Source organism: Dicentrarchus labrax, unplaced genomic scaffold (genome assembly GCF_905237075.1).
Source record: "Dicentrarchus labrax unplaced genomic scaffold, dlabrax2021, whole genome shotgun sequence".
Lineage (NCBI taxonomy): Eukaryota > Metazoa > Chordata > Actinopteri > Moronidae > Dicentrarchus > Dicentrarchus labrax.
Genome location: NW_026136719.1, coordinates 5,874,129 through 5,886,543, shown reverse-complemented (window position 1 = coordinate 5,886,543; position 12,415 = coordinate 5,874,129). Strand labels below are relative to the sequence as shown.

Sequence of the window (12,415 nt, the reverse complement as noted above, 5' to 3'; positions counted from 1 at the left end):
TTCTTTAAAAAGGCTTTATTGGTCCATTGGATAGTCAGATAATTATTATGGAGTCCATTTGAGCGACCTACTGACGTGTTCTTCACAAGTAGTGTGACACTGGCTAATCTACAGAAGCATAACTTGGCCTCCTCCATTTAAAACCATCTAAAAAAAAAATTCCGCAAAACATTTGCTAAGTTGATACTTTAAAAAAATATGTAAAATCTTGCAGTGTTTACAACCATGTTTTCTATCTTGCATTCTTCTTTTTTCACTGCTTTTTGTGGGTGTGTTGGTACGTTTCCTGGAATGTTAATGCTACGATTGATCATTGTTAATATGAAAGTAGCTACGAAAATGCCTGTTGTTCCTCCCCCTACTAATTTAAAATTCAACAATCCACATATAATCGTTGAGGAAACTAGTTGGAGAATGGAAACAAACTGGAAATATTCACATTGCTTTGATTTTGGGGAGTAGCAGAAAAGTAATATAGCTAGTAATCCAACACCGTAGTTTACAACTCCACGGGGTAAGATTTGACCCTTCCTAAACCCCGCCCCTTTTTACTCTGTGCTCCAATGACAGTTGACCAAGCTTCAATCAACTTTCTCCTTTACTGTACTTAGATATGCTACATCGAAATTTGTTTGTTTTTTCAGCATAGACAAGGCTAGCACGTAGCATATCTAAGAACAGGATGCCAATTCCTTTTTTGTTTTCCCAGTATGGCGAAGTCTACTCTATCCTACTCAGTCTCTGACTGGCTTGTTCTTTTTGCCTTCACTGGTTTGGCTGGTTGGGTTTAGGTATGAGGAGTTAAGACTGGTTAGGGTCAAGCCTTCGCCATCCTGGGAGAAAAAAAATACATACAGGAAAGGAGGAAGTCGACAGAAGTTCTGTTCTGACGAAGACTTGCTCAAATGTTATTAAAGCACAGAGCAACAGAGACGTAGCCAGATGTAGCATTAGTTAGTACTTTTCTAAAGAGAATAAAAAACGCCAGCGACGAGAGTGTAAGTGATTTTTATTTACAGTTAAACAGCCCTGTAGATCTGGTCGCTGTACAGAACCTTCACCACATCTAAAAAGGACCTTTTTGCACACGTGTGAATAAACTGTTATAAAATGTGATTTCTACAAAGGGCGAGTTAAAATGTACATGGCCCCCAGATTCTGCAAAATCATTCATTTGTACAACTTTTTAACACAACAGAAATCCACAGATGAATGGCAGCTTCCTCCAGCCGCTGACGTCGTAGTCGATGCGTCCTCTTCTTCGCCGGCTCGATTATAATTTTTTAGGAGCAAAGTGCAACTTACTGACCACGAATCGCACCCATGGTTGACGTTCATGAGACCTTCATGAGTTTAGGGTCCTCCTTCAACCATGGTGTTGGCCGATTTAACACACACAAACGAAAACAATGAGTAATTACAGTTCATATCCAGTTGGATCCAGAATCTATTTGGTCAGAATCTCATACGGTCGTCTCAACGTTGAATAACCCTGTGACAAATATATGTAAATAAAATCAGAACTTTAGCTTTAAAAATGCAGAAATAGACAGATTTTGTACATGTAAATATGAACATTTACAAAAAGTTAAAGTTCTGATTTACTTTCTGTACTTTTACAAACACTAGTGCATTTGAAATATGTTTATATATGACTTCAGAACAGATGTCCATCCCCTATTTTAACATTTTAATACAGAATATGAATTCTCTTCTACTTTTCAGCGACTCCATAATCTTTTTCATTGTTTTACAGACAAGAAACTGCTTGTGAACACTGATTTGATTCTAATTTCACTTTTCTGCATTCATGGTGCATTTAAATGTAGAATAACTGGAGGTAACTCTACAGGAGACGTTCTGTAGTTGATCTAACTTGTTGAAAAGTGCTGAAACAGTAAACTATAAAATACACAATCCTCCGTCTGTTACTGCATCATTAGTATTTCCCGTGGGCACTGAAATCCCTTTTTGGTTTTAATTTAAATGGCAGAGATAAAACCGGTGTATGACTTTCATACACCGGATGTTACCTCGGAGGAGATTTAAAGCATTTTCTCCTCCTCTGCTGCCCTCTGGGCTTTTTACAGAACATCCAAATGTGTATCCACCAATATCTGATAGTAAAAACAACACAACAACAATCATAAAATCTCAGTAATGCCCCTCAGAGAAATTACAGAAGCCACCTAAAAATAATTAAGAGTTTGTACCCTTCATTTGATCTGAGATTGAAGTCATTCATTACAGTCACAGAGGCAGATTTAACTCTTTGTACCACAGATGTTAAAACAAAAGCAAAAACAGACATTTACATGTTTATCTGAATAATTAGTGACAGCCTGGGTAAAGCTTTCATTTTCCTACAGTTTTCCTCTGTGATGGATGATTATTACCAATAAATCATGATTTACCTCCAAATAAAGGTTTTATTTTAGATAATCTGGATAAACACATTCATCGTCTGACCCGTCGGACTTCATCGTAGCGGTGTCAGCTATTTCTTTTTGGTGAGTACAATGATATACTGACATAAATTATGGTAAAAACTACAAACATACATTTTCCTTTTACAGTTTTTGTGAATTAAACCAACATGGCTGCCAAAACGTGTTACATTACCTGACAGTATTTATCAGAAAAGTACTGGAATCTTATTTTGTATTTATTTCAGAACAGCTTTTGTATATTTAGGACAAACCGCTCGTATTGAAGTGAGTTTTCTCCCGACCTTAAGTTCATCTTTCAACTCATAAAACCAAAGAAATCCACGTAAACTACATATTTATAATCACAAGTGTGTGTGTTTGTCAGCCGGCCTCCCTTCATCCCAGCAGTCGACGATCAACAGTAACACTGACGTTTGCTTCATTAATGAACTGGTGCAGAGAACTTAAACATATGATGGATGAAATATTTAAATAGCAAAAAAATGTTTGGTAAACTAACTTAAAATGAAATGTAAAGCGCTATTGTAACTGGTTGTGGCAGCACAGCGGACACTTATGTTCAGATAGTGGACTAACATTAAAGGCAGCTTAAACAGTGGTTTTTAAACATTTAAATTAGGGCTGCAATTGAACATTATTTTCCTTATTGATTAATGAAAAGGTCCAGTGTGGAACATTTAAGAGGATCTATTGACAGAAATGAAATATGATATTCATAGATGTGTTTTTATTAGTGTTTGGTTTGTCCGTTCTGGGCTACTGTAAAAACATGATGTAGAAATAAACGTCTCATTCTAAGTTAACAAAAAAACACAGCAACTCTCATATTCAGGTGATTAGGCTGTAGAAAGGAAGCCTTTCACGTTTTCTCCTACACATTTCACAGTTTATCTCATTCCCAGGTGGTCAAACACAGACACGAGGGGTGTTCAGTTAGCTGCAATCTGCAACTTCGCCACTGGATTACTGGACTAAATCCTTCACACTGGTTCTGTTTTAAATGTTTCATCTGTGAAATGTTAATGAGAAAATCTACTTGTTTTTTGTCAGACAAAACAAGTCCAAAATCTGAATATATTTAATTATTCAATCATACTGACAGAAAACAGCAAATCCTCACATTTGAGAAGCTGGAGCCAGTTGAATAACAAGTATCGACTGATCCTTGCAGCTCTAATTTAAATATGTTTTTTTTTTTTTTTGGATGCCCCAACTCATACAGCACAGAAACACTTAGTCATCACTTACAACAGACACTAAATCCGTACTGCAACATCTCTTCCAGTCTGCTGGAAACGAGCAACGAGTGTTCAGGACGCACTGGTTTAAACTGCGAGACAACAGCGAACACGGGACAAGACACTACAATAAATAAAGCTTACTTTGTATAAATAGAGTTCAAGTTAAAATATTGCTAGTATTAGTCTTCATATGCTGTATGACTATACAAAATAAATGTTGCATTTTAAAAAAAATCCTCTACTTGCGGTGTGTTTACAGAATATTTGTATAATTGTTCACAGGGTTTCCAGAGAAACCAGGTGAGCGTCACTCAACAACACTGGATGAAGTTGTGTTTATGAGTGATGTGAGTGTGTTTCCATCTTCACTTAGCTGAGATAAAGTCTGTAAAACTTTGTTGTTGTTGTTGTTTTGGGCTACAATATCGCTGACCGCCGTCAACTTTTTTTTTTCTTCTTTTTTTTCACCTCCAAACGTTACTGTAGTGCACATTCACAGTCTTCCAACAGGTTTCCTGAGCTCGTCTTAAAGCAATATGACGTGTGTGATGAAGAGTTACTCCAGGTGTGTGAAGGTGAGTGTTTTACAGGTAAGGCTCTCCAAACGTCCTGCGGCACTCCATCACCCCCGTGCTGGGAGGACGGTCACAGTTATGGGTCAGCTTCACCAGGCTCGGCACGAGGCGGTCGTACGCCAGCTTGTACTCGCGATCGAAGGCGTCTGAGGGAAGAAGAGAGGACTTTTTCTCAGTTTTTACAGATTTCTAATAAATGTTTTTCTATCGTCAATAGACCAAATGACAAATACTGCAATTCCCCCTCAGCTCTTCGGAGCGTTTTAGTGTCTTTTCGCTCATTGTTTTGGTCTTTCCTGTCGCAACAGGCAGCTGTTTCTGCCCAGAAGCTCCAAAAAAGTCCACAGTACATTTTCTTCTCAGCAACCAAATCGTAGACGACGTACATAGTGGAGCATTTAGGAGCTAAAGTGGCAGATATTTCACTTCAGAAGTTTAAAAACAGCTAAAAGTAGCGTGAATATTGGACTTTCTCACAAATGCTTCATAACCGCTGGATGTGTAAATAAACTGTATGTCAACGTTCTTATATTCTTATAGAAATCAGTGAATGCAGGTTTTAAATTAAATTCTTAAATTTACTCAGAGCAACTTGGAAATATTTACATCTCAGAGCTCAACAAAAGTGAAACCCCTGAGCTGATGTAAAATTATAAAAACATACATAAACGTGATCAATGAATTAATTCAAACCATAAAAGTGTGACTCACCAATGTCAATGTTATCTTTTCCCAGAGCCACCAGGGAGAGGAAGAGGATGTCCCTGTACAAACTCCTGAGGAGGAAGAGAGAGTGGAGGTCGAAACAAATTCAAACATTTTCATCATCATCATTCCTCTCTGAACAGAAATTCAATTTATGTTTTTACTCTTTCAATACAACCAAATAACAACATTAGTTAAATCTGTTAGAACATTATTATTATTATTATTATATTTATATTTATTTATTTATACTCATTATGCAGAATGGCTCATTTCAGAATAATGTATATTATTGGTTGATAATCACTGATGTATCATTTTAATTACTTTATATACTGTTTTGTAGCTGAATCTATAATATAATTGATTTGTTATGTTTGTAAGAATCTGTAAAGTATCTAACTAAATATATCAAATAAGTGTAGTGGGGTAAAAAGTAAAGTAAAGGTACTTTAAAGTAATTTTCTGAATAAAGACGCGACAGAGCAGATCACAGTGGCAGGAAGTCAGTCACAGAAACAGAGAGAATCTGGTCAATTTTCAAAATAAAATACAGTGTGCAGACTCCAAATCAAATTTCACATTAGATCAACATTATGACACCAAGGCCAGAAGTAATCACTGAGAGGCAGGTTAGAGGAGATTTTAAAAGGGAGAAACACATTGTTTTATCCTTTTTAAGGATCTACGAGTAAACAACGTTGGGATGGCAACACGCTCTGAAGGCGCTCTGCTTCTGAAGAGCTCTCGGTGACGTTTAAAGCAGCAGATAAAGCCCGCTGGGTTTTTGGGTTAAGTAAACACACGCTGACTGATGTGAGCCGACACACATGGAAGAACCTCTGCATAACGGCGACCACTCTGGAGCTGAATAAAGGAAATAATCCTGATACGACATGTCAGTGCTGACCTTTGCCTCTTGACCCCGAGCGTCTGGCCCAGCAGCTGCAGCAGCTGAGCCATCGGCCGGCTGACGTCGTTCCTCTGGATGCTCTTCACCACGCTCTGCAGTAAGTCCTCGCTGAACGGCTTCTCCTCCTCCGAGACCGGCCGGGACAGAGGGTAACCGACGTCTACCAAAAGACACACACACACACAGTTCAGCTCTGGAGTCGTTATATTAGTGCTTAAGACATAAAACAGTAACGGCAAATGAGGATGGTTTAATCATCAAACAGGTTTCCACTCAGATGAAAAGTACTTGGGGGGGCTGGGTATCTATACTGGAGAATAAAGAACCAGTACTGGTAAAATACACTAATTAGAAGTTCAGTGTGAGGTATAAATAACATTGTTTAATCACTTTATACAGGTTTTAACATTACGTTGTGGACAATTTTATTATTTTAGGATAGGAATTTTTTTAAATGAAATAAAATAAGTTTGTTTTTATTAAAGTTTAGAATAAAAAAATAATTATCCGACTATTTAATAATTACAATTCACAAAATGCATCTAAAATATACCAATACGTTAGTTATAAGATATTTCCCACTCATTTTAATGCATACACTGAAACACATTTTCACACTATATCAACAAATGTTTTTGATACAGATGTTCTTTAAGAAATCTACACAATAAAACATTTCTTAAGTTTAATGGTGCAACCTGGTTTAGTAAATAGCAATAGTTAGTATGAATTAATAAGAACTTTTACACATAAACTTGGATCTACGAGCTCAGTAGGTTAATGAGATATTGTGAGTTGTATTCATATTAATAGTTCCACATTGTATTTATATGATTAATCCTGGTGACTGAAAGGTGATGGATAGTTAAGGTATTCAGGAGCACCAGCAGGATGTGGCTGCTGTTCAGTACCCAGCCCTTTAAGTACGACAACAACGTCCATCTTATAAAGTTGCTGAATTTAAAAAAAAACAAAAGAAACAGTCAGCGAGTGGAGAAACATTCAAATACAGAGCGGGGCTGTATTTGAAACAAACACGTTCCATGTTAACAGTGTGAAAACCGCACAGAGACACTGAAACCATGAAGAGTTGAAGGCTGACTTTCCACAGACGACACTGCAATGCATCAAGCAAAGTAAAACACAACAGAGGGAAGACAGCGGGCCTCAGACAGTCACGGGACACAAACAACAGGACTCATCTGTGGGAGTCTGCAGCAGAGACGAACACTCACTCTCTAACAACAGAGTACAATTAAGCCCTGGAAGACAGAGAGCAGACAGAGCCTGTTAGGACAAGGATTAGCTGGCTGCCTCCCCGCCTCCTTCAGACATCATTCAAAGAGCTCTAACAGTGGAGAACAATGTTACATGTATTTGTTTTGAGGAATGTTTTATTCTCCTCGTGGCTCCACGCAGATTGGATGTTTTTATCATTGTTTCCTGCTACGGACGAATCGAAGCTGCGCAGTACGTCACCGCCGCTGGCTGCAAAAAACCAACATGGTGACAGCGATAATGCAGACTTGAGTCTTCAAAGTGTTACTCCACGCACCAATGGGTGACAAAAGGTTTACACTTGATGTAAACACTCAATGATACCATAATAATGGTGGAATTCCTGCATATTTGTCTTCATTAGTCAAGTTTCAATCCAAATTAAGTGCAAATTTTAAACAAATTTCCAAATATCTACAGAAAGAAAATGACAATTACTGCTTGTTTCCATCCACTACTGTTATTTTAATATTAGGAGTTGTGCACATCAGGATAAACAGCAGGTGGAGCTAATCCTCCAGTCGCGTGTGATTACTCTATAACAGAACTTGCCTCACGTACGTCATGATTTATCCACTAAGCCTGTTTCATAACCCGTTCATAGAAAGGGTTTTGTCACATCGTCCCCTGACCTCTCTAAAACAACACACACACATATGTATACAACCAATTTTATAATTACTCATACACAACATACATAATGTTGAAGTCACATAGTGACACATAAACTAAAATAAAATTAAGTAAAAGAATATGAGTCTATTCTCAATCACTCACAATAAAGGACAACAAAACCACACATTTATTATTTTCTGACTGTTCACTTCTTCTGTATCCACACATCCCCTGCCTGATGGACTTTAAACTGGACTTTAAACTGGTCTGTTCTGGTCCGCAGAGAGAGCGAGGTGACTCACTGTATGTGTTCCAGAGGATGTAGAGAGGTTGGATGGGGTCCTGGTGCAGCTTCAGGTTGTCCCACAGGATCTGGATCAGCACGTGTTTACTGTCCTCCGACATCCAGTGACGAGGGACCTGAGGGACAAGGTGAAGAGAGAGACAGTCCGACAGTCGTTACAAAAACGGATTCAATTTGATTTCAACAATAACACAATACAAATACAGGTCAAAATCTGATTTTTAAAATACTATTTGCACTACAAGACTGTATTTTAACAGTTATTTGACATAATCATTATCTCATTTGCTCCACTTTCTTTTTTCTGTAAACTGGTGATTGAGTTGCTTTTTGCACAGGGACACAAAAAACAGATAAAATGGTTTAAACAAATCTGTGTTTTTCATGGAAATCTGGAAAACAATTACAGGTACATGTACATACAGTATAGGTTTGAGTTTGGTTTCCAGTTTGAAATGTATTGCCTTGTACTGATGATCTATATGACCTACATAAACAAACAAAACCATGAGCAAGAAGATTTGCTATTTCTTTATAGCTATTCTTAATGCGTGCTGCAGGTAGACACATACGTATAACAGAACTTTCTAACTTTGTTTAGAAAACTGCTACGGAAACCCTTATTATAATTATCATTAAGTGTTGTATGTTTAGTGTGTGAGAGAGACCTGGGAGTCTCTGTTGCAGTGCTCAGAGGTGAGGATGAGACCGGGCAGGTTGCTGGGCAGGTCCAGCCGTCTGAAGTACCAGACCAGGTTCCAGTAGATGATGGGATGATGGTCCACCATGTCGGCCTCCGTGATCACCGCGTCGCCCTCGTTCTCCAGCAGACTCTCCAGCTCCTTCCACAGCACCAGCGGGCTCAGGTAGGGAACCGTCACCGGCTCGGGGTTGTGCAGCCGCCACTCCATACTCAGCGGGTCCTGGGCGGGACAAGAATGACAGGAGGTAACATTTGTAACTGCCATGAGTAAAGTATGTGCAGCCCTTTTTAACAAATGCTGATTGATTTAAAAACATCAGTGATTTGTGTTGAGACACACCGTGGCTTCATTGAGGCGGCTGGGAAGGCTACCCGATGTCGGCACACAGCGGTTGAGTCGAGATCCTTCGTCCAGAGGACCGAAGGCACTGACACTGCGGGCCATGGGAGCTCCGGGGGAGGACGCCCCCTTCCGGCGGTCTGAGGGGATATTGATACCTTGAACCCTGGTTGATCGAGTCCTGTGAAGACACAGCAAGGAGGATCAGCTCATAACACACATCTCAACTCACAACATTTAACAAGATGATTGTTGTTAAGTGTCTTAAGTCACACAAACAAAACAGAATCCAGATTTAAATCAGCAAAAACACTAAAAATCACATTTCAGCCTCCTGATATCTCGGCACCAGGGTATCAGGCGCTGTTCGTCCCTGTTGCTCACACATTTAATAACCTCATGAGGGTTTCACAAGCACGTGGTCTCTGTGTTACACACACAGACACAGAAAGCTTTGTTTGGACCAGGTGCTGCAGATCATCTCATATCGCTCTTTTACAATGCAGATGGGGCATGTGGATGAAGCTACTGTAGGTTCCTACTTCAAAAGCATTGTTTAATCAGACAAACTGGAAGCTGAATGAAGATGAGCTGTAAAAAACAAAATCATACAGCACATCTGAGAATGAACCACAAGGACAAAAAAAAAGTGTTTCAGGCCTCATGTCAGCTGCTTTCTGGTTGTATTTAATCCTCCCGGCCGTCCTCCCATCAAACAAAACTAGTAACATCAGTATCAATCAGTCACTTGCTTGACACTACAATGTGATTATGAAGGATGTTTTCATTTGTCTTGAAGGTCCTTTACAGGAGAACATGTAGAAGACAGATATTTAATTCTATATGTAAAGGATGTAATATTCAGACTTTGTGGCTCCAAACTCAGATTTCTACATGCGGTATATTGTTATACACGTGGATGAATTAAATGAGATGCAGGTCCCTTTTTTTTGAAAAACAGTCACCAGTAAGAATTTGATAAAGTGAGCACCACAAAATACATTGCTCTAAACTACAGTGTGTGCATGCCGTTATATGTGGCATGAATTAAAACATTTTTCTGAGAACAAAGTAGGTATTTGGTGGATAAAAAGACATTTAGTTACTCTACATTACTCTCATATAACAGATATCATCTTTTTTACTCCATACATCAAAATCTGGCGCCTACATTACCCATAATGCAACCAAACCGCTAATGACTGGTCGGAAATTCACATGTTTTATCAATGTAGGATCAGTGTGTAGATAACTGGAGAATGTGGTTTACCTTCCACTGCCCAAGCACTCCTGGACAGCAATCACAGGGGAGGGAGGGAAGACAGCTGTTGTAGGACAGGGAGTGGACAAGGTGGACGTCCCTGTGTCGAAACCTGTGGAGGCCGAGTATGATGAGGTCATTGCCTCATCCACCGATGGGCTTCCCTTCAGGAAAAGCCTGTGAAGAGGAGAGGGCGCACAAAGAGAGGACATTCAGGAAAGTCGAGTCAGGTTTCTTTTCTGATTAATTAGTGGTTATAAAATCCCTGTAGCATTTCATCCTGTTCACAATATATCATTTTGTTGATTTGTTTTTTGGCACTGAAAATGTCTTACTATGAGGAACATGAACACACTAATGTCTGCCAAAGTTAAAACAGATCTGGGTATTTTACTTCAGAGATTTCTGTTTTCATTTGTGGTATTCTCAATGGTTTGAAGCAGGTTTTTCTAATGTTTCCAGGCCAATGTCGATCAAATTTTTTGGGTTTTTGTTAAACTCTTAACTTTGGTTTGTTGCCTATTTAGTCATAAATTTATTAAAAATATAAAAATCAGGCCTGAACAGTGGATAGTTCAATCAATAAGCAATCACAGTAATCAACTAATATTAGTAAAAACCAAAAAGTAGCTCCATCTAGAAGAGTCTAAATGCTACAGATCGTGTGATAATCTGACGATAAAAACAACAAATACAAGACAACTACAAAATTCCTCTAAAGTTATCTAACAGTTATATTTTCACTGTTTCAGCAGTTCAGTATTAAGGTGTTATCGTCTACCTGCCGGGCCCTCGCATGTCCCTGATCTCCACGTTGAGGAAGGGCAGGAAGGGGTTTCCGCAAAAGGGGCAAGTGGTGTTCAGGTTGGAGTCGTCTGCTGTCCAGCCGGCCATGATCTCCTCGTCATACACCAGGCAGTCACACGTCTTACAGCGAGAACAGCTGGAGATCAGCAGCTGGAAACACACACACACAACACACACACACACACACACACACACACACACACACACACACACACACACAGGTTACCTTACTGACCAAAGATGATCAAGATTTTAAAGAACCATCGACCCTTAACCACTAATTCTCAGTTATAATCTACAACACTGACCACCTCCTCACTGCGGAATAACACTCCACTACTCTCCATCTTGTAGTTTTTACCTCCATGGCGTAGTTGTTGAAGATGCTGGTGTTGCTGGTGTAGCGCGAAGAGCCGAGGTCCGACTTGTCTGGCAGAGGGAAGCCAGGAGGCGAGAGGACGCATCCTGCAGGAGTACGAAGGGATGATCAGAATATGTCATAGGAGAAGATACGACCTGACTTCTCCGCTAAATATTGTTTCTATATATTTTATTGAAAAGTGGGAGATATGTTTTATACATTTTGTTTATTGCTTTCTCAATTAATTTTTAACAGACAGTGATATTTTCTGTCTGTGTCTCATTGTTTGTCGTTAAGCAGAATGAAAATATAACAATGAAGTATCAATACTGAATGGAGAGAGAGAGAACGTTCAAATTCAATCAATCAAACTCTGGATTTCTGGAAGATTTTTGTTTGGTTGTTTTTATTGATTGTAATTTATAGTGAACCCATTTTGATCACTGATTGACTATGAAGACTTCATAATCTTAAAACCTAAAAATAAATAAAGATTAGAGGGATCCTTAAGACAAAATCCTCAAACTTGGGGTCAACTGGTCTAATGTGCATCTATTGTGGGGTTTCTTGACATTAAAACGTTTGGGAACCACTGGCTTTAACTGTCACACGAGCGAGGGTTGCTCTTACCTGGCTGCAGAGATGTGGGTCTCCCGAGGCTGGAGCCTGCAGTGGGGCTGTCCAGTCTGCTGCGGAGGGGGCTGCGTCTGGGGCTTCTGCGGGGCCCCATGGGGCCGTTCCTCTGTGGAGAAACCACGGAGCTCTCCAACTCCCCACAGTCCTCCTCATCCAGCAGAGAGGAGCCGTCTGGATCTCCACCGAGGGAGGACACGCTGAGGCGGTCGCTGTGACCGTCCTGAAT

The 12,415-nt window shown here is 39.5% G+C and overlaps 1 protein-coding gene across 11 annotated transcripts in view; it reads right to left on the bottom strand.

Moving 5' to 3' along the window:
- Positions 1 to 992: 992 nt before the first annotated feature.
- Positions 993 to 12,415, bottom strand: part of LOC127351488 (C-myc promoter-binding protein) — a 69,934-nt gene continuing 58,511 nt past the window's right edge. For 7 of the 11 annotated variants that reach the window (XM_051379045.1, XM_051379049.1, XM_051379051.1 and 4 more), the window contains 11 exons: positions 12,184 to 12,409; positions 11,554 to 11,657; positions 11,167 to 11,342; positions 10,395 to 10,562; positions 9,125 to 9,305; positions 8,750 to 9,004; positions 8,080 to 8,197; positions 7,120 to 7,146; positions 5,882 to 6,044; positions 4,978 to 5,042; positions 993 to 4,412 (listed from right to left, as the gene is read on the bottom strand). In XM_051379045.1, the coding sequence (XP_051235005.1) occupies positions 4,276 to 4,412; positions 4,978 to 5,042; positions 5,882 to 6,044; positions 7,120 to 7,146; positions 8,080 to 8,197; positions 8,750 to 9,004; positions 9,125 to 9,305; positions 10,395 to 10,562; positions 11,167 to 11,342; positions 11,554 to 11,657; positions 12,184 to 12,409 (1,620 nt within the window). In that variant the 3' untranslated portion in view covers positions 993 to 4,275. The remainder of the gene's footprint in view (positions 4,413 to 4,977; positions 5,043 to 5,881; positions 6,045 to 7,119; positions 7,147 to 8,079; positions 8,198 to 8,749; positions 9,005 to 9,124; positions 9,306 to 10,394; positions 10,563 to 11,166; positions 11,343 to 11,553; positions 11,658 to 12,183; positions 12,410 to 12,415) is intronic. The other 4 variants (XM_051379047.1, XM_051379055.1, XM_051379053.1 and 1 more) reach the window with 1 other exon arrangement.